At 43.4% G+C, this 26,336-nt stretch overlaps 2 protein-coding genes and 1 long non-coding RNA gene across 16 annotated transcripts in view; 2 read left to right on the forward strand and 1 right to left on the reverse strand.

Moving 5' to 3' along the window:
- ZFYVE16 (zinc finger FYVE-type containing 16) overlaps nucleotides 1–18,714 on the forward strand; it is a 62,909-nt gene extending 44,195 nt beyond the window's left edge. For all 14 annotated transcript variants that reach the window (XM_051854051.2, XM_070056335.1, XM_070056337.1 and 11 more), the window contains 7 exons: nucleotides 101–205; nucleotides 925–1,072; nucleotides 3,119–3,199; nucleotides 9,247–9,409; nucleotides 10,190–10,295; nucleotides 12,201–12,368; nucleotides 16,142–18,714. In XM_051854051.2, the coding sequence (XP_051710011.2) occupies nucleotides 101–205; nucleotides 925–1,072; nucleotides 3,119–3,199; nucleotides 9,247–9,409; nucleotides 10,190–10,295; nucleotides 12,201–12,368; nucleotides 16,142–16,300 (930 nt within the window). In that variant the 3' untranslated portion in view covers nucleotides 16,301–18,714. The remainder of the gene's footprint in view (nucleotides 1–100; nucleotides 206–924; nucleotides 1,073–3,118; nucleotides 3,200–9,246; nucleotides 9,410–10,189; nucleotides 10,296–12,200; nucleotides 12,369–16,141) is intronic.
- Nucleotides 18,715–25,528: 6,814 nt separating this feature from the next.
- On the reverse strand, nucleotides 25,529–25,957 carry LOC103349532 (uncharacterized). Its single transcript, XR_007922691.2, has 2 exons — nucleotides 25,814–25,957; nucleotides 25,529–25,715 (listed from the first exon to the last, which is right to left on the reverse strand). It is a non-coding gene; the product is annotated as an uncharacterized lncRNA (long non-coding RNA).
- Nucleotides 25,822–26,336, forward strand: part of FAM151B (family with sequence similarity 151 member B) — a 38,024-nt gene continuing 37,509 nt past the window's right edge. Inside the window, exon 1 of the mRNA XM_002713903.5 lies at nucleotides 25,822–26,226. Within this exon, the coding sequence (XP_002713949.3) occupies nucleotides 25,899–26,226 (328 nt within the window). The 5' untranslated portion in view covers nucleotides 25,822–25,898. The remainder of the gene's footprint in view (nucleotides 26,227–26,336) is intronic.

Genomic DNA, 26,336 nt, shown 5'->3' on the forward strand with positions numbered 1-26,336 from the left:
AAGCCTTACAGTGACGGCTGCCCCTGGGAGATGTGATGGATGGGTGAACTCTCCCGAATGTGGTGGTTCAAGGATTATGGAAATACGTTATCTTATTTAGGACCTTCGCAATTACCAGTATACTTTGCATAATATAGACCAGCTGTTGATTCATATGGAAATGGGGAAAAGCTGCATTAAAATACCTCGGAAAAAATACAGTGATGTAAGTATACTTGCATTGTTCAAATTTTAAATTAAATGTTATAATTCTTTAAAATTGTGTCAAATTATTTTTTGTTTTGAATTAGACTCATAATGGTAATAAATACTGTTCTTAAAACATTATTTTTTGGAGCCGGCGCCGTGGCTCACTAGGCTAATCCTCCACCTTGCGGCGCCGGCACACCGGGTTCTAGTCCCGGTTGGGGCGCCGGATTCTGTCCCGGTTGCCCCTCTTCCAGTCCAGCTCTCTGCTATGGCCAGGGAGTGCAGTGGAGGATGGCCCAGGTGCTTGGGCCCTGCACCCCATGGGAGACCAGGAAAAGCACCTGGCTCCTGGCTCCTGCCATCGGATCAGCGCGGTGCGCCGGCTGCAGCGGCGGCCATTGGAGGGTGATCCAACGGCAAAGGAAGACCTTTCTCTCTCTGTCTCTCTCTCTCTCACTGTCTACTCTGCCTGTCAAAAAAAAAAAAAAAAAACCACTTTATTATTTGTTTACACATAAGGAACTTGTTTAATCCTGTTTTTTATCTTTTGTCCTTATTGTTTGATTTGTTAATTAAGATGATTTTATTTAAAAAAATTTTTTTCTCTCACATTCCCAGGAATTTGTCCAGATTAAAGCTTTATACTTTGGAAGCTTGTCAGTAACGTGATTCTCAGAATAGACATAAAATGTTAGACGTGATTCTGAGCAGGTGCTGCTGTCACTGTCTTTGCAGGTGATGAAAGTGATCAGTTCTTCTAACGAGCACGTCATCAGCATCGGCGCTAGTTTCAGCACGGAGGCCGACTCTCACCTGGTCTGTGTGCAGAGCGATGGCGTGTATCAGACACAGGCCAGCAGTGCCACTGGCCAGCCCCGGAAAGGTCAGCAGCGTGCTCCCAGCGCTCACTGGCACAGCTGCCTCAGCTCGTGAGACTCCTCTCAGAGGGAAGTCTGCCTGTCTTTCCTGTTTGCTGAACTGGTGGTGATAAAACCGTATGCCTAGGAGTTCAGCTGCACACGTGGAAGTTCAAACAGTATTGCTGCTTTTTTTTTTTTGGACAGGCAGAGTGGACAGTGAGAGAGAGAGACAGAGAGAAAGGTCTTTCTTTGCCGTTGGTTCACCCTCCAATGGCCGCCGCGGCTGGCACGCTGCAGCCGGCACACCGTGCTGATCCGATGGCAGGAGCCAGGTGCTTCTCCTGATCTCCCATGGGGTGCAGGGCCCAAGCACTTGGGCCATCCTCCACTGCACTCCCTGGCCACAGCAGAGAGCTGGACTGGAAGAGGGGCAACCGGGACAGAATCCGGCGCCCCGACCCGGACTAGAGCCCGGTGTGCCGGCGCCGCAAGTCGGAGGATTAGCCTAGTGAGCCGCGGCGCCGGCCAGTATTGCTTCTAATGTGTAGTTTTCTCTTGGGCTCCGTCAGGCTTGAAGACTATATTCCTTTTGAAGTCTCTAGTGTCTGAACTCCACCCAGGAGTAATTTTGCTCTGGAATAAGGTGTTTTCAAATTTGTTCCCTCTCTGCGCCAGCCCTCTTAGTTAGGAGGTGCAGATGGGGTAGGGATAAGGAGAAAGGTGATTCAGAAAACCATAAATGCGGTGGAGTGAGCAGAACTGTGGATCCTGTCTGCACTCTGGCTTCGTGGCCTCCGTGCTTGCTGCAATGCCAGAACCTTGGAGCGGAGTGCCTAACAAATGGAAGTGCTTTGGACACCAATGTGTATTATAGAAGAGCATATTGGAAGTTGTTTCACAATCCGACTGCTAATGGAATGTTGTCCTCTAATTGTAGCAGTAGTATGTAGTCATCCTTTGATAGCCACTGCGTATTCATTCCAGAATCCCCAGAAACAAGGCCTAGGTGTTTGCATATAACCTGTAAGACTCCCACACGTCCTTCGTACGCTTGAAATCATCTCTAGGTTGCTTACATCTAATACAGTGTAAGTGGTTATTTATTTTTAAGAGAATAAGGGCAAGAAGAAAAAAATCTCTACTTGTTCAGCACAGGTGCATTTCTTTTAAATATTTTTTTTACCTGTGATTGGTTGACTGTGTGGATGCACAGCCCATGGATTCAGAGGGCCAATTTTGTAGTCACTTGCGGTAAGCTTGAAAAATACATATTAAAAAGTCAAAAGGAGAAAAGCACCAAGATATGGCCATAGCGGACATCCTCTTACCTTCTTCTCTGGCACCCAAACCGGTGTTAATCAGCTTTTTTCAGAGACATTTTCTGCTTTGATGTATGTCTAAGCAAATACACATGCATGCGCATGAGTGTGTCTTCTCTTCCTTTCACTAGATAAGTCATAACATTCGTTCTGTTGGGCATGTTGCTTTCTTTCAGTAACACAACTTAGAGATAATTCTTTGTTGGTATATACTGCTTTCACATTCTATGGAGCTTTACATTTTATATGTGTAAATCATTTAACCGTCTTACTGAGAGTCATAAATTATTAACCATCAACTATTTAAAACAAACGCTTCTGTAAATGACCTTGTGTGCATGCCATTTTATGTACATTTGAACCTATCCATAGGATAAGGTCCTGGCTGTAGACTGGATGTGTCAAAGGATACATTTATTTGTAGTTTTAGTAGGTAATTGTCAAGTTAAATCTCCATTGAGACTGTTTTGATTTAAACTCCTAGTAGTAGTGAATGTTTAATTTCCCACACTCTCACCACCACAAACATGATCATTTAAATTAATAGTCTATCATTTATTAGATACAAACATTAAATTGTTTTATTCTATGTTTTAATTTGGGGGACTTGGTTTTTTAATTCGCTTTCTAAAATAAGTGAAATAGATAGAATGTTTATCAAGCACTTAAAATGCACATGTTGCACATTCAATATTTAGCCAACATAAAAATGAGCAGGTTAAAACATAAATAATCATGTTTCGTTATCAGTGACAGGTGCAAGTTTTGTGGTATTCAATGGAGCACTGAAGACATCTTCAGGATTTCTTGCTAAGTCCAGCATTGTTGAAGGTATGTGTTTCTTTTTTAAGATTACTTTAAAAAAACGGGGGGTGGGGGAGGCTGGTGTTGCAGCATAGTGGTAAAGCTGCTGTATGTGATGCTGGCATTGCATATGGGCACTGGTTCAAGTCCTGGCTGCTCTATTTCCCATCTAGCTCTGCGTGAATGGCCTGGGAAAAGCAATGGAAGATGCCCCAAGTCTATGGGCCCCTGCCACTTAGGTGGGAAAACTGGATGTACTCCTGGCTTCAGTTTGCCCCAGCCCTAGCTTTTGTGGCCACTCGGGGAGTGAACCAGCAGATGGAAGCTCTCTCTCTCTCTGTTACTCTGACTTTCAAATAAATAAATAAATATATACAAAAATTTTTTGATAACTTGCACAAGAATATATGTAAGTTATAAGGCATAGTACCATAAACTTAAGTGAAGTTACCACCTAGCCTAAGAACTGGAGTTATTTATATGTATTGAAATGCTCCTATCCAATAAGAAAGATAATCTCCTATATTTTTCCTGAAGAATTAAAGTTTTGCCTTTTACACCTTAGTCCTTAATCTATTTGGAATTTATGTTGGTGTATTTTGTGAGGTAGGGATCCAGTGGCATTTTTCTGCATTGGAGTGGGAGGTAATCCAGTATCAGTGAAAAGTCTCTTTTTCCCAATAATCTTTAATGTCACATAACACATTTTCCCAAGAAGCTGTTTCTGGGCTCTGTTTAGCTTTTGTTTCAGCCAGTGTGTTTAACCCTGTACAAGGACCATATAATCTTTTTTTTTTTTTAATTTTAGCTTTTTTTGTGGAAAACATCAAATGTATATAAAAGTGAAAAGAATAAAAAGCCCATAATGGAGCCATCACTCACCTTTTTTTTTTTTTTAAAGATTTATTTTATTTATTTGAAAGACAGAGTTACAGAGAGAGAGTGTGTGTTCTGTCATCTGTTGATTCATTTCCCAAATGGCTGCAACAGCCAGAGCTGAGCTAATCTGAAGCCAGGAGCTTCTTTCAGGTCTCCCACGTGGGTACAGGGGCCCAAGGACTTGGGCCATCTTCCACTGCTTTCCCAGGCCATAGCAGAGAGCTGGATTGGAAGAGGAGCAGCCAGGACTCAAACCGGCAGCCATATGGGATGCCGTTGCCGCAGGCCAGGGCTTTAACCCGCTGCGCCACAGTGCTGGCCCCAACCATTACTTACCTTTAACAATGATCTGGGAGCTGGAGCCATGACACACTAGATTAATCCTTTGCCTGTGGTGCTGGCATCCCATGTGGGCGCTGGTTCTAGTCCCAGTTGCTCCTATTCCAGTCCAGCTCTCTGCTGTGATCTGGGAAGGCAGTGGAGGATGGCCCAAGTGCTTGGGCCCTGCACTGGCATGGGAGACCAGGAAGAAGCACCTGGCTCCTGGCTTCGGACCGGCGCAGTTCCGGCCATTGTGGGCACTTGGGGAGTGAACCAATGAAAGGAAGACCTTTCTCTCTCTCTCTCTCTCTCTCTCTCTCTCTCTCTCTCTCTCTCTCTCTAACTCTCTCTCTTTCTCTCTAACTCTGCCTGTCAAATAAATAAATAAATATCTTTAAAAAAAAATCTGTCTTCATACCCCTTAAGTACTTTGACCTCACTGGATTATTTTTATACCATTTCATTTGTAGATATTTCAGTATATAGCACTAATAGTACCATTTCAGAAACATAACCCCAATGCTATTATCTTACTGTAATATTTTATCAGTAGTTCCTATTTATGAAAGATATCTAATCAGTGGTCACATTTTCTCTGTTGTCTCACTTTTAAAAAAAATTTGTTCAAATCAGAATTCAAATTATAGCCTTTTCTTTTAAGCTTCAATTTTCCTTTTTAATTTTAGGATCAACTTGTAGGATTTACATTAAGCCCATTGGAATTATTTTTAGGATTGCATAAAATCATTGGCTTACTTTTGAGAAAATTGGCATATTTCCCACTTTGAGTATTCCTTTCTGTGATTGTGGCATTTTTAAAGTCTTTCAATAAAATTGTAAGGTTTTTTGGCTTAGAATTTGTGTATCTTTTCTTATTCCTGCACCTTGTATCTTTTGAAAAATTTTAGCTGGGCTGGTAAATAGAAATAAATTTTTTAAAAAGATTTATTTATTTTACTTAAAAGTCAGAGTTACACACAGCGAGAAGGAAAGGCAAAGAGAGAGAGAGAGAGTTCTTCCATCTGCTGGTTCACTCCTCAGATGGGCCACAATGGCCAGAGCTGTGCCGATCCAAAGCCAGGAGCCAGGATTTTCTTGTAGGTCTCCACACGGGTGCAGGGGCCCAAGGACTTGGGTCATCTTCTGCTGCTTTCCCAGGCCATAACAGGGAGCTGGATCGGAAGTGGAGCAGATGGGTCTCAAACTGGTGCCCATTTGGGATGCTGGCACCACAGGCAGCAGCTTTACCAGCTGCGCCACAGCACCGGCTCCATTTATTTTTATTTTATAACTATCTACATAGATAAACTCTGATTTGTAATTTATTTGTTGATTTTTTTTTTTAGTTTTTTTCTGTGTGTAGCTAATTATATCATCTAATAATTAAGATAATTTTGCTTGTTTCTCTCTAGTTCTCCTGTATTTTCATTATTTCTCCTGGTTGTTGGCTAGGACTCCTAATATGAAAGAAGCATTGATCATGAACACTTTTCTTTCTTGACTGATGTTTATCAGTTCATGACTTTGAAAAAGAAGTGAACTTTATGATTCATTTCTGTGTGCCGTATCTATTCTGATGTTAGCATGTGAGATACCCAGTTATATTGACCTCTTGTATATCTTCCAAGCTTTTGGGTTTTATTGCTAGAGTGTTTTGTTGTTGGTTTTGACTTTGTTAAGTTTTCTGGGCGCCAGTTTGCTCCGTGACCTTAGTTCTAAGATGCATCTAAGAAGAGTTGTTTGTTTTCAGTTTGTTTAGTATTTTTGCTTTTGTTCTGAGGATAGGAGTGTTGACTTCTAAACTCTTTACATGTTGTCATGGGAGCTGGAAGCCTGTTAGTGTCTTTTGTAAAACAATGCTGATGGCTTTCATTTATCTGAACCTGTCTTTGTTTCATTCTCATTTCTGAAGGATTTTTGCTAGCCATACAATTTTGCTTTGAAGTTTTTTCTCTTAGTATTTTAAAGATACCATTTTGTCGTCTTCTGAGCACCAGATTCTTTTCATTATTACTATTATTTTCTGGTGTTATTGTGGTAAAAATGTTATATGAGGTCTACCCTCATGTCAGATTTTAAGAGCGTGATACTTTCTTGTTGACTGTGGCTATAAATTGCACAGCATATGTCTAGAACATGGAATGAAGCTTTGTGCTTGTTGATCAGTAAGTCCCATCTCCCCTACTCAGCCCCTGGCAGCCACCTGTCTGCTCTGCGATTCTATGCATTCCACTACAAATATCTTGGATAACTCATAAGTTGAGTTATGGTATATTTGTCTTTCTGTGACTGGGTTTGCTCAGCGTAATTCCTGAAGGTCCATCCATGTCGTTGCGTATTAGGCAGTTCCTGCCAGTTTAGAAGTTGAATGACATTCGTTTTCTCTTCCTCTGTGGCTACTGTAAATATTGGTGCAATGAACATGGGAATGCTGATCTCTTGTTGAGGTCTTGGTTTCAGTTTTTTTGTATTAGTATACCCAGAAGTGGGATCCTGGATTGTATGGTAGTTACATTTTTAATCTTTTGAGGAACTTCTGGCCTCCGTTGTTTCTAATGAAAAGTCAACAGTAATTCTGTGTGTGTTTCTGTGTATGAATGTGTCCTTTTCCTCAGCCTGACTTGGAGAAATTCTTACGCTCTTGTTTTTACTGGCTTAATTGTGATTTGCCTGGATGTGGCTGCTTGCATTTATCCTGCTTTGCATTTTTTTTTTAACTTTTATTTAATGAATATAAATTTCCAAAGTACAGCTTATGGATTACAATGGCTTTCCCCCCCATAACTTCCCTCCCACCTGCAACCTTCTCCTTTCCCGCTCCCTCTCCCCTTCCATTCACATCAAGATTCATTTTCAATTCTCTTTATATACAGAAGATCAGTTTAGTATATATTAAGTAAAGATTTCAACACATAGAAACACAAAGTGAAAAATACTGTTTGAGTACTAGTTATCCTGTTTTGCATTTGTTGAGCTTCTTGAATATATATGAAGGGTCTTCAAAAAGTTCATGGAAAATAAGTATTGTGAATAAGTTGTGCATGGATTGCGATTTTTGCACAAAGATAAATTGATCTTTTAATTCAGTTTTCCGTGTTTTTGAAGTACTCTCACATGTCAATATTTTTCATTAAACTTGGGGAATTCTTCCCTTTTTTTTTTCTCTCCAAATTTCTCTTCTCCTTCCAAGACTTGGACCCCATGTGCATGTGTGTGTTGTGTTGGATTATCTTATATTACTCCATCAGTCATTGATACTGTTAATTTTTCTTCAGTCTTTTTGTATTTTTCTTATTGGATTATTTTTATTGGTCTCTATTTGTGTTATCTGGTTAGTTCTTTTCTATCTTCAGTTTATGAAGCCTGTCCATTAAGGTTTTAATTTTTTTCAGATGCACTTTTCCAGTTCTAGCATTGCTTTTTGTTTCTTTTCCAGGTTCTGTTTCTATGTTAGCATTTATTATGTGCTTATTCATTTAGTCCCTGTTTGCTTTTTATTGTTTGAATGTTCCTGTTGGACCTGTGCATGTATTTGTCATAGCTTTTGTAGAATGTGTGCTCAGATAGCTATCACAGGGTTGGTTTCAGTTACCTGTGGGGTTGCATGTTCCTGTTTCTGTCTAGTAATTTTTGATTGTATATATTATTGCTTTACTGTAGGGATTTCAGATTTTATTAGCTTTTTATGAGGAAAGTTTTATTTTTATTTTTATTTTTTGACAGGCAGTTAGAGAGAGAGAGAGAGAGAGAAAGGTCTTCCTTCCGTTGGTTCACTCCCCAAATGGCTGCTATGGCCGGCGCACTGTGCCGATCCGAAGCCAGGAGCCAGGTGCTTCCTCCTGGTCTCCCATGGGGGTGCAGGACCCAAGCACTTGGGCCATCCTCCACTGCCTTCCCGGGCCAGACCAGAGAGCTGGCCTGAAAGAGGAGCAACCGGGACAGAATCGGGCGCCCCAACCGGGACTAGAACCCCGGGGTGGCGGTGCCACAGGTGGAGGATTAGCCTCGTGAGCCGCAGCGCTGGCCTGAAAGTTTATGTTTTAACAGGTGAGTTCATGGTCAGTCACCTTGAGCTTGTGTTGACTTGGTTTTTCATTTTGTTAAGATAGATCTGTGGAAATCCTAGGCCCTTGAACTTGGCGGGTTTCAGTCTCCAAATTTGTCTTGCCTGTAGATTTTTTTCTTTTTTTGAAAGGTTTGTTTGTTTAAAAGGCAGAGTGAGGTAGAAAGAGACAAAGAGAGACCAGTGTTGCAGCACAGGGGTTAAGCCACTGCCTGCACCGCTGACATACTGTGTGAATCCAGGCACTCCAGCCTGGGATGCGGTGTTTTAGCCACTAGACTAGACCAGACCAGTCTCCCATTCCCTAAGCTGAACTCTGACTGAGATCTCATCCTACAAGGGGGTTTGTAGGTTTAGTAGATCACCTTGCGGAAATGGCCAGCCGGAGGACTGGGCTAGTTGTGGGCTTAGCTCTTGAGGTTTGGATGTGGTTTTTGAACGTGGGATTGTGCATACTGAATCTCAGCACGTTTAAGAGATCTCCGTGCTGTATTGTGTAATGTCCAGGCCCTGAAAATGCTGCATTCGTTTTGTCTAGTTTTATGTTTGGTTGTCATGAAAGAGTTGCTTTGATACTAACTATTTCTTCATAACCAAAGCAGAAATTCCAGTTGTTGAACCTTAAGGAAAAAAAAGCTTAACTCATGATGTACTTTTCTTATTTCTTAGTGTAAAATGACCATTAATGTGTTTAATAAATGATTTAAAACTTGTATCTTAGGTAGAAGATATTTTGATGGTGGATTTTATAGCCTCGACATACAAACTGATATTTGACAAAAGGAATGTGAAACATGACTTTCATTTTTAGATGGCTTAATGGTACAAATAACTCCAGAGACCATGGATGGCTTGCGGCTCGCTCTACGAGAACAGAAGGACTTCAGAATTACATGTGGGAAAGCTGACGCAGCAGACCTGAGAGAATATGTAGATATCTGCTGGGTAGACTCAGAAGAAAAAGGAAACAAAGGGTAGGAATTTTCTTGTTACTAATGTATAATTGATCTGATGGAGGGCAAGGATTAATAAAAATTGGATTTTTATTAAAATGTTATGAATGAAAAATAAGAATGATTCCATTAATTTAAATGCTTATCTGCTGAATGCAGTCTGTTTGTTCACCCATGTACCTAATCAGCCCTATGACTGTTTCCTTGGCAAGAAGGCTGTCAATTATTAAGGGGTGGTCAGGTAGGGAGGGGCCAGTGGCGAGAGACTTTTTCTGTCACGTGAGACCTAGTTCTGTTCAGGAAACCTCCATGTGGTTTTGCTGTACTGTGTGCACTCCCACAGCTGGCTGTAGTCACACCTGAGAGGCCTTGCAGAGCACCACTGTTGCTCCTTCCTCGCTGCCGGCACCCCCTTTCTTTTTTTTCTGGGGATTAGTGAGGGGCTTTGGTGCACAGAAGGAAAACAGGGCTGATGTTGAAGGGTTCCACAGGGGAGTTTTCAAATCCGTGGGGCGATTTTCCTATCAGACTGTTTAAGGCACTTTAAACCAGGTCTGGATCTGAATAGGCCATGTAAAAAGGAGATAGAGTTTATGGATAAACAAAAAATTATTATTTAATCAAAAAAATCTTGGTAAATGAACATGAACTATTGATTTAAGTATTTTTTCTTTAATTGAGCTGTCTTGTTTTAAATGTGGAACTTCTGTGATTTTTCTCCTCATTCCATCTGTTCACATTTCAGAATTCATTTCATAAAAACCTCTCTGGTACTAATAGCGACACTGTTTTCCTCTGTAGTGTTATCAGTCCGGTGGATGGACTGTCATTGCAAGGATTTCCAAGTGAGAAGATAAAACTGGAAGCAGACTTCGAAACTGATGAGAAGATCGTCAGGTGTACTGAGGTACCTGAGACAAGTGCTCACTGCCTTGCCGTGTTTGGATGTGGTGTTTGTTTTTTAACCATGTGTTTTATTTGAGGGCTGGCACTGTGGCATAGTAGGCTAAGCCTCCACCTATGGTTCTGGCATCTCTTATGGGCGCTGGTTTCTGTCCCTGCCGCCCTTTTTCCGATCCAGCTCTCTGCTATGGCCTGGGAAAGCAGTGGAGGATGGCCCAAGTGCTTGGGCCCATACACCCTCATGAGAGACCCAGGGGAAGTCCTGGGTCCTGGCTTTGGATCAGCCCAGCCCTGGCTCTTGAGGCCATTTGGGGAGTGAACCAGCAGATGGAAGACTTCTCTCCCTCCCTCTCTCCCTCTCTCTCTGTCACTCTGCCTCTCAAATAGATAAATGAAATCTTAAAAGAGAAAGATTTATTTATTTGAAAGGCAGATTTATGAGGGAGTGGGAGGGAGACATGGAGAGAGAGAGAGAGAGATCTAGCCACTGGTTCACTCCCTAAATAGTTGTAACAACCAGGGCTAGGCCTAGGCCCAGCCAGGACCTGGAACTTCACCCAGCTCTCTCCAGTGGTGGCAGGCCCTCAAGTGCTTGTGCTGTCGCCTGCTTCACAGAAGCACTGGGGGGAGTCGGACCAGAGCAGAGCAGGCGGACTTGAACCAGCACTGGGGGGAGTCGGACCAGAGCAGAGCAGGCGGACTTGAACCAGTGCTCAGATGTGCGATGGGGCCATCCCAAGCACTGGCTTAACCCGCTGCACCACAACTCCTGCTCTGGTGTTTGTCTTTGAACTTGGAGATTGTGCGTAGCTCTGAGTGTCTATGCGTAGCTCATACTTACTACTTTACACTTGGAGACACACACTTGTTTCCACCTCAGACTCTGTGCTAGATTGGATTTCCATAGGCTTACTTCAGGCTGTTGTGCTGCTGTCTGGCAGTACTACTGTCTTCGAACTGTAATGTGTTACTTACCTGTATTATATTCATTTTTCTCTTGGTTTATAAAAACAAAATATTGACATCAATTTATAACGACCTATGAAGTTAATTTTGCATGTTCCAATTTTTTTTTTAAATGTTTGTTTATTTGAAAGGCAGAGTTACAGAGAGGCAGAGGCAAGGAGAGAGGTCTTCCATAAAACTGGTTCTCTCCCCAGATGGCCATAATGGCTGGAACTGCATCAGTCCGAAGCCAGGAGCCAGGAGCTTCTTCCAGGTCTCACATGTGGGTGCAGGGGCCCAAGGACTTGGGCTATCTTCTGCTTTCCCAGGTCATAGCAGAGAGCTGGATCAGAAGTGGAGCAGCTGAGACTTGAACCGGCGCCCATATGGATGCTGACAGTGCTGACACTGCAGGCGGCGGCTTTACCTACTATGCCACAGTGCCAGCCCCTCCAATTTATTTTAAAGTTAGAGCTGCAGACTCCCAACCCCTTAGTTTACATCCAGGTTCTCACTCGTCGTTCCTGTCTGCTCAGGAAATCAGTGTTATTAAGTTCTTATGTATTGTTTATTACTTTATGGAGGTGCAGGATAGAAACCAGAGAGAATACAGAAACTCCAGAACATTATTACTTTGTTTGACCTTAATTGCATATACATGTCCTTATTGGATGGACTAGTACCTGTCTCTAAGCTGAGTTACCAAGGCTCTTACTGCCACAAGTTAATTTAGGTAAAAATAGCTGAGACAATTCAATAATCCTTAAAATTTGGTTTTTAAGGTTTTTTTACTAGATCAGACTATACACATAAAGTCATCTCAAGTAATGATTTTTATGGAACTAGTGGAATTTTATTTAAGTTGAATTTTAAGCAGCAGTTGTTATACCTTTCAAGTTGTTTTTTAATCTTAATTATGACTTGTTTCCTAAATAAATTTTTATTTTTCTTAAACAAATTTCAGGTATTCTACTTTCTAAAGGACCAGGACACATCTGTTTCATCACCTCGTTACCAGTTTGCAAAGGAAATAGCTATGGCTTGCAGTGCTGCACTGTGCCCTCATCTGAAAACTCTGAAGAGCAGCAGGACAAGTAAGGTTGGACTCAGAGTTTCCATCGACACCGACAGGGTGAGCCGTGTTTCGTGATACATGTTTGAGATGAAGGTATCATACATTAGAATCATGAGAATGTTTTTCTTTCTCCTTTCATTTGGGGCTGAAGGAAGAGAACTAAAGTGTGTTGAGCATCACATGTGTGTTCTGCACTTCACGTACATTGTTTCTGTTAACCTCCACAAGGGAGTCAGCAGACGTGTTTTGTACGAGGCCAGTCAGTAGTATGTTGGCATTGTTGGCTGCCCTGCTGTGCGGTCATAGTGGGAAGTGGCCACTGACAAGTGTTGACAGGCAGGAGTGGCTGTGCCCCCGGGAGATGCTGCCCACCCAGCAGGGCCAGATCGGGCCTGCACGTCATAGTTTGCTGACCCCCATTCCATTCCCATCCTGCCCGAGGGGTTTTTAAAGTTACAGATTCTGACTAGATTCTGTATTCTCACATTTGCAAGTTGAACAAGTTTTGAAGTGTGTATATGTATCAGGACCCTTCACTGAAATGTCCAGAGAGTAGCATTCATATTGCATTCTGTTCAGTTAATGTACCCTGGAAATAGTAACGCCAGACTGCTGTGTAAACGGTTCCCAGTGGCTGAGGAGAAAGCGGCCCTGGGCAGATCTCCCTCCCGCCTCCACTCCCAGCCCTCTGTCCATCATCATCTTCCCTCTGCTCAGTCTGTGCCACACATTTCTTATGTATGCTTATAGAGGTGTGTGTGTGTCCTTTTTATTCTCTTTTACAGTTTTTCTTACCATGCTTCCTTAATATATTGTAGAGATAGTAGCTACTAGTACATACTCATTTTAACTGTGGTGTGGTAGTAGTTAGTTAAATGTACCATAACTTAGCTAGTTCTTCATGCATATTTAGTATGTATAGATTGACATTTAAGTTGTTCACAATATTTCTCTTACATATCAATAGGAAAATTTCCTATAGGTGGATTTACCAGGTCCAACCATGTATTCAGTAGATATTACATTTTGCCCAAATAGAGGGCATACCATTTTACGTTTCCATTGGTGATTTTTAAAAATTGTTCCTTTTTATATAAAGGGAGTAGATTTTATATATTTCATCTGTACAGGGTTTTTTTTTGTTGTTTTTTTTTTTTTTAAAGATTTATTTATTTGAAAGGCAGAAGCAGAGAGAGAGAGAGAGAGAGAAAGTCTTCCATCTGTTGGTTCACTTCCCAAATGGCTGCAACAGCCAGAGATATGCCAATCCAAAGCCAGGATCCAGGAGCTTCTTCAGGTCTCCCATGCAGGTGCAGGAGCCCAAGGACTTGGACTATCTTCTACTGCTTTCCCAGGCCCTAGCAGAGAGCTGGATTGGAGGTGGAGCAGCCAGGACTCGAACTGGTGCTCATAGGGGATGCCTAGTACTGCAGGTGGTGGCTTTACCCACTACACCACAGCACTGGCCCCCTATATACAGTTTTCTTTTTTTTTTTTTTTTGACAGGCAGAGTGGACAGTGAGAGAGAGACAGAGAGAAAGGTCTTCCTTTGCCGTTGGTTCACCCTCCAATGGCTGCCGTGGCCAGCACACTGCGGCCAGCGTACCGCGCTGATCCAATGGCAGGAGCCAGGTGCTTCTCCTGGTCTCCCATGGGGTGCAGGGCCCAAGCCCTTGGGCCATCGTCCACTGCACTCCCGGGCCACAGCAGAGAGCTGGCCTGGAAGAGGGGCAACCGGGACAGAATCCGGCGCCCCAACCGGGACTAGAACCCCGTGTGCCGGCGCCGCAAGGCGGAGGATTAGCCTAGTGAGCCGCGGCGCTGGCTCCCTATATACAGTTTTAAGAGCATAATGATACTTCCCACTCTACCTTCCCTCTACTTTTTTTTTGTTAATTTTATTTATTTAAAAGGCAGAGTTACAGATAGACAGAGGCAGAGAGAGAGAGAGGCCTTCTAACTACTTGTTCACTTCCCAGATGGCCACAACAACTGGAGATGGGCTGAGCTGAAGCTAGGAGCCAGAGCTTCCTCCGGGTCTCCCACGTGGGTACAGGGGTCTTCCCATGTGGGTGCAGGGGCCCAAGGACTTGAACCTTCTTCTACTGTTTTCCCAGGCCATAGCAGAGAGCTGGATTGGAAATGGAGCAGCCAGGGCTCGAACCAGCACCCATATGGGATGCCGGCACTGCAGGCAGCGGCTCTACCCACTACGCCACAGTGCCGGCCCCATCTTCCACCACTTTCCCATGCCATTGCCAGGGAGCTGGATTGGAAGTGGATCAGTCAGGACACGAACTGGTGCCCATGTGGGATGCTGGCACCACAGGCAGATGCCTAACCCATTATGCCACAGTGCCAGCCTCAAAATGTAATTTTCACCAGCAATATTAAATTTCAATTTTTTTTATTTTTTTTAATTTTTTATTTTTTAACAGGCAGAGTGGACAGTGAGAGAGAGAGACAGAGAAAAAGGTCTTCCTTTTGCCGTTGGTTCACCCTCCAATGGCCACCATGGCCGGCGCGCTGCGGCCGGCGCACCGCGCTGATCCAATGGCAGGAGCCAGGAGCCAGGTGCTTTTCCTGGTCTCCCATGGGGTGCAGGGCCCAAGCACCTGGGCCATCCTCCACTGCACTCCCAGGCCACAGCAGAGAGCTGGCCTGGAAGAGGGGCAACCGGGACAGAATCCGGCGCCCCGACCGGGACTAGAACCCGGTGTGCCGGCGCCGCTAGGCGGAGGATTAGCCTAGTGAGCCGTGGCGCCGGCCAAATTTCAATTTTAAACACTGAAATGTATTTGAAATATTTTTAAGTAGCTTTTTTTAAAACCTAGGATTTGTATATAGATAATATTGGTAATCATGCAAGCCCTAGACCCCTAGCATATTACATGTGTTTAGGTATTCTTTGAGAAGGAACCTAGAGTATGAAGTAGTAGCAGTTCTACTTAGGATGCCTGTGGGAGGGACAGGTAAACTTGTATAGTGGATGGATAAAAGAAGTACGGAGAGGCTGGTGTTGTCCAGCAGGTTAAGCCTTCACCTGTGACGCCAGCCTCCCATATGCACGCCAGCTTGAGGCCCAGCTGCTGCACTTCCAGTCCAGCTCTATGCTAATGCACCTGGGAAAGCAGCAGAAGGTGGCCCAACTGCTTGGGCCCCTGCGCCGATGTGGGACATCTGGAAGAAGCTCCTGGCTCCTCGCTTCAGCCTGGCACAGTGCCTGCTGTTGCAGCCAGTTGTGGAGTGAACCAGTGGATGAAGCTCTCTGGCTCTCATCCTCTCTCTGTAACTCTGTCTTTCAAATAAATAAAAAATAAATCTTTTTAAAAAGGGAATATGGGAGAATAGAGGAAGCTATTTGGCACAGTGGTTAAGATGCCCACATACCGTATCAGAGTGTCCAAGTTCACAGCCTGTTTCTGATTCCAGCTTCCTGCTAAGGCACAGCCTGGGAGACAGCAGGTGATGGCACAAGTACTTGAGTCGCTGCCATCCACAAAGGGAGACGTGGATTGTATTCCTGGCTCTTGGCTTCAGCCTGGCCCAGCCCCTAGCTGTTAATGGACATTTAGGGAGTGAACCAGTAGATGGAAATCTCTGTTTCTGTCTCTCTCACCTTCAATTAAGTAAAAATAAATAAATTTAAAAAAAACTTAGCTCTAAGAAGAAAATCTGGAAGAATGTAGTGTTTATAAATAATATACCAAGTATTTCATTAACATGCTTGAACTGAATTTCTAAAATATTTTTAATTTATCCATCTGCTGAGCCAAATAAGACTTCTCATTTTCTAGGGTTAGCTCATCAAGGTTTTTCGTTCTTTCCAGGTGGAATTTCAGGCAGGGTCTGCAGGCCGGCTTCTGCCTCAGCATTACCTGAATGACCTGGACAGTGCGCTCATCCCTGTGATCCACGGTGGGACTGCCAGCTCTAGTTTACCGCTGGAAATAGAACTGGTCTTTTTCATTTTAGAAAATCTTTTTTAGTGAAAAGATGTGCCCCACTATGTATTGCAAACTGATTGGTTAAACCTGCTAGCGCTGAAGCGGAAATGCCACAAACACTAAAAGTAAATATGATTGGTGTTCAAAACACACACGCTTTGCTTTTTCGCAGCCATGACCTTTTAAAACATGAGCACAATATTTAAGTATCTGAACATTTGAGAGATCCACAGTTTTTAGAGCTTTACTAAAAACACTAGAATTTCTTGTACCTACAAGGCATTTGTAGCATTTACTCTTATTTAAACGCTAAGCCAAAGCATCTGCACTTAGGTGTAGCTCTTCATGCCAAGAAGGATTTTAACGAAGGCGCTGTTCAGATGTTGCTTGTGAAGGAGACATCTGTGTTGCGAGTGTGCCAGTTGGAAACGCCGACTTCTGATGTCTGTCGGTGTATTTCAGTGGCACGGACCACTTTCAGGATCTCAGAATTATTTGAATAAAGCTGATAACTTATTTGTATAATTGGAGTGGAGACCTACCTCCATGATTAGAAAAACTGTTTGGATTAAATTCAGAATTTTGCCTTTTTTCTTCTCAAATTATTTTATATATACATACATATATATAATTTTCCTGATTAAATGGGTATTGTTAAAATAAGTGCGGGTGCTTCAAGATTTTGTGCTTCTGTATTTATGTTGTTTTTATAGGAAGAACATATGATTTGGTATGTATTTTATAAATCCTTAATATTTATACACAATCAATATTTTTGTATCACATGATGTTTCCTCCTCTTCTTCCAAAGCGTAGTAGTATGGTTACCACCTCGGAGAGTGACTGAGAACAGGCCGGGGACCCTTGAGGTCGGCATGGTGTAGCCACAGACGCAGCCTGAAGCAGATGTTTATTTTCTTTCTTTTTTTTTTTTTCACTATCACATTAATCTGTAGAAATTTCCTGGTAATCCTAAGGAACTTTTTCATACTTTAAATTCTTTATATGCTGGTTATTTTTATAAAAGGATATTAACACAAGTTAAAGTCTTTACATTTGAAACTTGACAGAGCGCTCCTCTTCAAACAGCAAAAAAGAAATTATTGGGGGTCGTGGGGAAAGGGGAGAAAGAAAATAAAGGGCATCTATTAATATATTCTGTCATTTGAGGTGTATGGAATGTAATCAGCTTGACGGTTTTTTCTTGTTACATGAAATGTTTTTGTATCAAAAACACTGTGTATCTCAAGAAAAAGAAACTGCACTAAATAGTCTTAAGAAAAATATTTATGAAGCATTTCAACTTGAAGATAAATCAGGTTTGTAACTCAGGATCTGAAGTGTCAGGCTAGGAGAGACTGAGAATGTCAATCAGTTTGGGCAGGTGCTCCCTACTGAGAGTAGAACCCTACAGCTGCAGAACTAGCCAAAGACACGGGGTGAAGGAGAAGCAGTCTTCTGGAAACAGCTACTTTATACACAGTGTAAAATGTTGCAGATATCAAATAAAATGGCAGCATATTCATAACCTGTGAAATTTATTGAAATGGTGTGAGATAAAAATGATTGCATATCAAACTTTTTCATCGTATAGTGTGTGTTTATATTGCGGTGGAAGTAATTGCACAGTTGAAGAAAACTGCATTTACGTTAGCCTCTGCCATGACAGAATGAAGAGTTGGGGTTTGTCTCCATGAAGTCTTCACATTCAGCTAGAATGGGAGTGGTGTCCCTCAGGGTGAGCACATCTTCAGGCACTCTGTGGAGGCAGTTCACGGCCCTGACTGCGTTGTTACACCCTTCAGTCGTGTTGTTCACATCGGTACTTAAGTTGAAATCTTAGTGAAGGCTGAGAAATACAGTGGCTCTTTGTACTCAGTCTATAATGATCTATTTTTGGTCTTAGGCTTTTTAATACTACTCTTCTCTCAGTTTTGAAAGTGACATATGCAGCTTTCTGACAAACTGTGTGTGTGTACTTGATATGTACAGAGCACTTTATTAGGGTTCATTTGTTGAAAGATCAATAAAATAGTTCTCTCCCTTTTGGAGCCAAATGTGTGAAGCATATCATTAACATGTAGCGGCAGTTTTTAATAGCTGCCGTAGAGACAGGGACTGTGACCAGGTGGCGGAGACTGACGAGACGGGACACTGAGGACCTGTGGCAGTGGGTGTGTTAAGCTTGTCTGGACAAGAGTTGAAAATCCGAGAAGTATGTAATCTTGTAGAAGGACTGAATTTTCTTTTTAAACTGGACTTTGGTGTTTGAATATTCCACCTTTTAATTAGTCATAAAGTAGCAGGCTGGTGTTTCAACTCCCTGGAATAAGCAGCCTAGATTGTGATATTTCATATATAAAGAATAGAAATTTTATTTTTTAACAGTAATCCTAACTTTAATGTGTTTCAAATTTTACAGACAATATCTTGAAATAAAACAAACTTCCAGTCCATACTGTTCTCTTTTTTTGCGAAATAAGAAAAGTTTCATGTAATATATACATGATGCCAAAGGTCAAAACAAATATTAAAACCTAATGTTAAGTTTTGCCTCGCACCACGTACACACCACCCTTAATCTTTCCACTCCTCAGTCCCAACAGGTGACCCTTTTTAAAAGCATTTTCCTATGACTCTTTCCAAGATTTAGGTGCAGTAGCAGCAAAACAGGCTTATTTCCTTCCCTTATCTTTTCCAAGTATAAAATCCACTGACATTCCTAGATTTCCATGTATAGTACAGTAGATCTCTCGAGCTTATTCCACCTAACTCAAATTTTGTATCTCGTAACCAGTGTCTCCTCAGTCCCCTTCCCCCACCCCAGTCCCTGGCAACCGGCATTCTCCTCTCTTCTATGAGCGTGAGCTTGTTTAGATTCCATATAAATGAGATCATTCAGTACTTGTCTTACTGGGCTTGACTTCCTTCACTTAACGTAACGTCCCCCAGGTTCATCCATGTTGTCACAAAATACAGGATTTCCCTCTTTTTAAAGGCTGAATTCCATCCTGTGTCTGTTCCAGTGTCGTCCTCGATTTATCCACTGGTTTGCACTTAGATTGATTCCATCTTGCTGCTAACGACCAGTGTTGGAGTAGACATGAGAGTGTGGGTGTCTCGACACACTAACTTCATTTTCTTTGCATGTATACCCAGTAGTGAGACTGCTGGATAATACAGTAGTTCTGTTTTCAATTTTTGAGGAACCTCTGTACTGTTTTCCACAGTGACTATATGAGAATACTCAGAAGTTCATGGAAAATATGTAATATGAGAAGAAGCTATGCCTGGATTTCAAAAATTCTGTTGCTTAGTTTTTAATTCCACTTTTCCACACACACACTTTGAAGTACATTCCTGCTGATCTTCCCTCTTATAAAAAATGAAGCAGGCTGAAGAACACAATTTTACAGTATCACTTGCTTTGGGTTATATGGCTCATATTTAGAATCTTAAAGATACTTTGCTTAAGGGCCGGCACCGCGGCTCACTAGGCTAATCCTCCGCCTTGCGGCGCCGGCACACCAGGTTCTAGTCCTGGTCAGGGCGCCGGATTCTGTCCCTGTTGCCCCTATTCCAGGCCAGCTCTCTGCTGTGGCCAGGGAGTGCAGTGGAGGATGGCCCAAGTGCTTGGGCCCTGCACCCCATGGGAGACCAGGAGAAGCACCTGGCTCCTGCCATCGGATCAGCGCGGTGCGCTGCCGCAGCACGCCGGCCACGGCGGCCGTTGGAGGGTGAACCAACGGCAAAGGAAGACCTTTCTCTCTGTCTCTCTCTCTCACTGTCCACTCTCTGCCTGTCAAAAAAAGTAATTAATTAATTAATTAAAAAAATAAAGATACATTGCTTCTGTAAGACCTTTTTTACTCAGTGGTTGACACAAGCACCTTAACTACAGAAACAAGAAAAACACATATTTGGAATTATGACATGTTTTAGTAGGAAAAATATTTTTTCCTAGCAATTTTATGACCAAAATACTGATAAGGTTATTTTTTGTTTGAGCTGTCTTTTAAAACTTTGTTTTCCTATGAGACACTAAGCCCTTGCTATCTAAATGTATCTTTTACCACCTAGCTGACACATTGGTATTTTTTCCCAAATCATATTTTCAGTAGTTTCCAGTCCTGTTCCCAATTAATGTTTGTTTTGGTTTTAGTTTCTAATGACACGTGATTTAAAATGAATTCCTGTAGGGAAGCATTTTCTGCATTTGCATTAATAAAATTCACAACTCTATTTTCATGATTTTTACATACGACAAAATAGGCCTAATTCAAGTACTTTATCATGAGGCTGTTAATATAATGCCGGTGGGGGGTGGGGGTTCTGTTTTGTAAGATGTTAACCTCTGAAAGTACCTCCTGTGACTCCCTCTGCCTGGTACTCACACCCTTGCGTGGTCCCCTCCCAGTCTGTACAGTGTGGTCTTTGTGAGTGACAGAAGTAATGGAGGTCACTTCTGAGAGCACATTATGGAAGACTCCGGCTCCTATCTCTTGTGCATTTTCCCTCTTCCCCATATGCCTGTCTGTCTCCAGCTTCCTCCCTTTCTACTAGATAACTCGCGCTCAGGAGACGGAGCTGCAGGCGTGGGCAGCTTCATGGGCAGAACTGAATCCTCCAGCACGTGGAGTGGAAGTGGATCCTCCAACCCTGTCAAACCACATTTCAGTGTCTGCCAAAATCTTGACCACAACTTTTGAAACCACCCAATGAAGCCACCTAGGAATTCCTGACCCTTGGACACTCTAACAAAATAAACCTCTGAGACTGAAGTTTTGTTACATGTAGCAACTAATAGCAAATAACAAGTACAGATTTGTTTGAGCAGCTCTAGATAAAAATAGCTTAAATTGATAATTTATGGATTCCCTGCCACAAATTATATGTGTTAAGTGCAGAGAATGCCAAGAGAAAAAATAGTTTTATCTGTGTAGGAACAAAGACGCACCTCAGGGAAGCTGTTTCTAGAAACTGCATGCTAGGATACTTAGATCCCTGCTCTTTTTAAAAACAACCAAAACTGATTACATCCTCTTAAAGCATCAAAGATATTTTAATAAGGAATGCCCCGCCCAAAAGTAAAGAGAAAAAATGAGCACGGGCTCCTACTGTGACACCCTTACGGCATTAGGGACAATAATCAAAGCTGCAAGGCCCTCGTGAGGTGGTGAATCCAACAGGAGACCTTTGCCCAACAGGCTGAGACGCCCAAAGGCTGCCTGTGCAGGATGGCAGTGGAGCGTATGAAACATGCACATTTAGGACTGCCGGCACAGTCTAAAGTGTCGCACGCAGCACTACACTTGGTGTAAGGTGTTCCCTCCAGGCGCCAAGAAAAAGTGTACATCCTGTCTGCAGAAAAGTATTTCCATTGTAGCTTCACACTACTCTTCAAATAGGATACCAACTAACATACAGTAGACAATAAGTAAATACACAAGGAAGCCAGATTCTGGAAGCAAGAACTAGAACAGTGAAAACAATCACAAAGACTGGGGTATTTATGCTTTTTGTGTTTAAAGAAATAAAGGTAAGTGTGAGGGCACCTGCATAAAATAAAAACTAAAAAGTGATGGAGCTCATTTGGAGAATAAACTGAATATTGCAAGCTTATATAAAAATTAAAATTCAGTAAACAATTAATAGCAGAATAATACATAGCCAGTGGATGAGTTTATACTGAAAAAGAGCTCAGGAGAAATTATCCAGAATGCAGTTGGAGCGACAGGTGGAAGTAAGATAGACCAAAGGTCTTCAAAAAGTTCATGGAAGATGTATATTACTGAAACCAGATTTAAAAATTTTCACACCAAAACATCTCCTGATTCCATTTTCCATCACCTTTTTGAAGTACACTTATCTAGAGCATATAGTGAGAGAAATTCTAACATTTTTAGAAAAAGTTTATTTATTTCAAAGGCAGAGTTAGGGAGAGACATAGATCTGTCTGCTGGTTACTCCCCAAATGGCCACAACAGCCAGGTCTGGGCCAGACCAAAACCAGGAGCTTCTTCCGGGTCTCACACTCATGGGTGCAGGGGCCCAAGGACTTGGGCCATCTTCCACTACTTTCCTAGGCACATTAGCACGTAGCTGGAACGGGAGTGGAGCAGCTGGGATTCGAACCAGCACCCATATTTATGTTGGCGTTTCAGGTGGTGGCTTTTCCTGCTATGCGCAACACTGGCTCCTCTAACATGTTTAATTAGCTGCCAGAGGAAGGGGGGGCGGGGAGTAGGACAGAACAATTATTTTTAGATATAATGAAGAATTTTCAAATCTGATTAAAGAAATGACTCCACAGATTCAAGAAGCCAGATCAACCCGAGTAAAAAACCCCACACAGACACTTAATGGGAACTGCTAGCTGACACAGAAAGGACCCAAGGAGCAATGTGCTGCTCTACTAGAGGGCCAGGAAGTCAGGTGGACGGAGGAACTCGCAGGTTCTGCTCCAGAACAGCCTCCCAAGAGCAGCGGCCCTGCCTTCCTGCCTTCCTCCCTGCCTGCCTCGTAGAACCGTGTGAGAGGTGGAGCCTGTGGGCTCACCAGCTCTACATGAACCTGGGAACATGCAACATACGTAGCGCCCTTCTCTCCCCACTGGTAAAGTCATGGCAGACACAGGGTGGGACACAGGGAGAGGTATGAGCAGGCAAAAGCCATGACTTTCTAGTCGGATCACCTAGGACTTATCTCTGGGAATTCAAGAGTGTGCGTAGGATCATACATAGGAGGGAGCTGAAGAAAATAGATCTGTGTTTAAAATCCCCCAAGGTGTGCATACGTGAAACTGCCCAGAAGAAACTGAGCAAAGACTGGAGGTGAAACACAGTGTAGACCACCGTCCAGGTTTCAGGCTGGCTGCTGGGTGATGGACTATTAGGACAGACTAGTACCAGCTGCATAAAGCACTGGACACTGACGCTGGATCAGAGCCCACAGAAAGCTGGCCAGCGATTGTGGTCCGAAACTAACTACACCAACCAGCTGCTCAAACAAAACAAAAACCTTCTGAAGACTTAGAGAGGAAAGGCCCTCACTCAGACTATCCAGGAAGCAGTCCAAAATTCTTGGCATACATAAGCAACGCTAGGGAAGAGGCATGAACAAAGTCGGTTTTGAGGTTTCCTGATGGAATAATCAGAGACTCCAGACTTGTGATCATCCTGCAGAGAGGAAAGGTAAACACTGGAGTGAGTGGAAGATCAAAGTCCTCAGTACAGAAGCTATAAAAGGAAATTTTAGAACTGAAAATACAACAGCAAAAGGAAAAATTCACTAGAGGAGTTCAACAGAACAGATGACTGAAGGAGAAGTCCATGAATCTGGAGACACATCAACAAATTATCCAGTCTGAAAAATAGATAGAAAAGTTAAAAATTGGACACAACTTGGCAGAACTGTAGGGCAGTATCAGTAAGTAATATTTACATTTAGGAGCCCCAAAAGGAGAGAGAAATTGGAAAGATGAAATACTTGAAGAAATGGCTGAAACTTCCAAAACTTTGGTCAAGACATATATTTGCATAAAATTCTACTTAAAGCAGGTTCATCACAGCAAATGCCACAAGGAAAACAGAAAGCACACCAGGCACATCGTAAACTGGTGAAACCAAATGTCAAGAAAGCTGGGTTTTGAAAGCAGGAAGGGACAGTCAACACTTTGTGTACAGAACAAACAGCTAAGTGATGACAGATTCGTTATCAAAAACCATGGAGACAGAGACAGTGGAACAACATTTATAAAGTGCTTAAAACAACAGCCAACACAGTCCTTTCTTCAACAAATATTCTTCAGGAATGAAAGGTGAGCTAAAGGCGTTTTCAGAAGAAGGGAAACAAACAGAACTCACTGCCGTAGATCTGCCTTAGAAGAAATGTTAAAAGAAGTTCATTGAGAAGGAAAACGAGAGCAAGGAAAGAAAGCAATAGAAATGGCAAATGTATGGGTAAGCAGATGTTTGGTGAAATACATGTGAGTGCTGCAATTTAAAAACAATTGTAGGGAGGTGGGTATTTGGTGTAGCAGCTAGGACACGTCTACCCCACACTGGAACACTCGGGTTCAGTTCCTGGCTCTGCCTCCTGACTTCAGCCTGGGAGGTGGTGGCCCAAGTTCCTGGGGTTCTACCACCCTCATGGAAGACCTGGATCTCATTCCTGGCTCCAGCACTGGCCTGGACCTGGCCATTGTGGGTATTCAGACAGTAAACCAGCATTGGGAGCTTGCTTGTCAGTGTCTCTTGCAAAAAAACTTATGACATCATGTGATAGGATTTTCAGTTTCTACAGATGTAGAATATATGAGAATTGCACCTGAAGGGGACAGTAAAGGAGCCTATGTGGTCATATGGTTTCTATATTTCACTTTAAGTTGTATAGAATTCTAAGAAAAATGCAAAAACTATGCAGACACCGCCACGGTTCGTATGTGACTTCCCCCTCCCCACACGGTTAAGTCTTCTGTTAACGGTATTAAGAGGCTGGAAACTCAGTCCAACTGCTCTGTAGAGGTGGGACCTTTGGAGTAGACCGGGGTGGGGTCCTCCTGACTGCATCCTGGTGAATTTATGAGCGAGGGAGGCCACCGGGACACGGGTGCTCCAGTCACCCCCTGTCCCTTTCCAAAGCTGTTCCGACTTGAACCTCCGACCTATGACCCAAATTAAGCTGCTTTTCTTCAAAAGTAGTTCATTGCAGCAATGCAGAGCGAACCACTGCACACATGTATTTAAAAAGTCTATATATAAATTAAAATGGTACTTTGAAAAATCTCCCTGTAGGCCAGCGCCGCGGCTCACTAGGCTAATCCTCCTCCTTGCGGCGCCTGCACACCGGGTTCTAGTCCCGGTCGGGGCGCCGGATTCTGTCCCGGTTGCCCCTCTTCCAGGCCAGCTCTCTGCTGTGGCCTGGGAGTGCAGTGGAGGATGGCCCAAGTGCTTGGGCCCTGCACCCCATGGGAGACCAGGAGAAGCACCTGGCTTCTGCCTTCGGATCAGCGCGGTGCACCGGCCGCGGCGGCCATTGGAGGGTGAACCAACAGCAAAGGAAGACCTTTCTCTCTGTCTCTCTCTCACTGTCCACTCTGCCTGTCAAAAAAAAAAAAAAAAAAAAATCTCCCTGTAATTCAAAGTAAACTCAGGAAAACAGACTTGAAAAACATAGGACAAACAAAAATTAATAAAAGGACAGGCTGAAATCCAACCATCTCAAAATTTACATTAAATGTAAATGGCCCAAATACGACATAAGATTGGGTAAAGAGACTGAGGAGCTATTTATCAGAACCACTTATAACGGTTCATACGTTAAAAAGAAACACAGCAAAGGATCTATCATGCAAACACGAAAATAAACCCAAAAATCGTGACCATCAAAGCAGACCTTAGCACAAGGAAAACCGCCGGTCAGGGACGGGATCACACGGAGGCAGGAGCTCGCGGAACTGGAATGGAAGGGGAAAAACCCGACAATCAGGACTCGACAAGAAAATTAAATCGGCGCCATTAGATTTACGCAATTTATATTTGGGCCAGGGCGCACCAAGTCAGCGGTGGGAGAGCCGGCTCCAGGCTACCCGCTCAGTTTCGTTTTGCAGAAAACCTCATTTTTATGGAGAAATGATCGCATGACTTTTCAGGACGTCACTGAAAAAAGCGCACCCAGCTTTGGAAATTCGCACTCAACACCAATGGCGGTTCCCAGCCCCACGCGTTTCCAAAAGTTTCAAAAGTCCTGTTTCCGACACGCCCCCTCCGCAGCCTCTGCGCGTGCGCGCCGCTGCCCCGCCCCTTCCGCTTCCGCTCCGGGGACGCGCACGCGCAGGTGGGCCCCAGGCGCGCGCTCGGCCCGGGGCCGCTGTTGGCGGGGTCAGGTTCCCACGCCGCCCGCGACCGGTTGGCGCCTGCGCGGACGGCGGGCGTCCGTTGCCATGACAGCGCTCGCCGGAGGCCCGGGTAAGCGCGGGTTCGGCGGCTTCCCGCCGGGTGGGTCCCTCACGGGCGAGGCGCGGCCGTGCGGCCGCGACGTGGGGGCTCCTGGCGGGCTCGGCCGGCGCTGCCCGCCT

This window comes from Oryctolagus cuniculus, chromosome 14, assembly GCF_964237555.1.
Source record: "Oryctolagus cuniculus chromosome 14, mOryCun1.1, whole genome shotgun sequence".
In the NCBI taxonomy this organism is placed as follows: Eukaryota; Metazoa; Chordata; class Mammalia; order Lagomorpha; family Leporidae; genus Oryctolagus; species Oryctolagus cuniculus.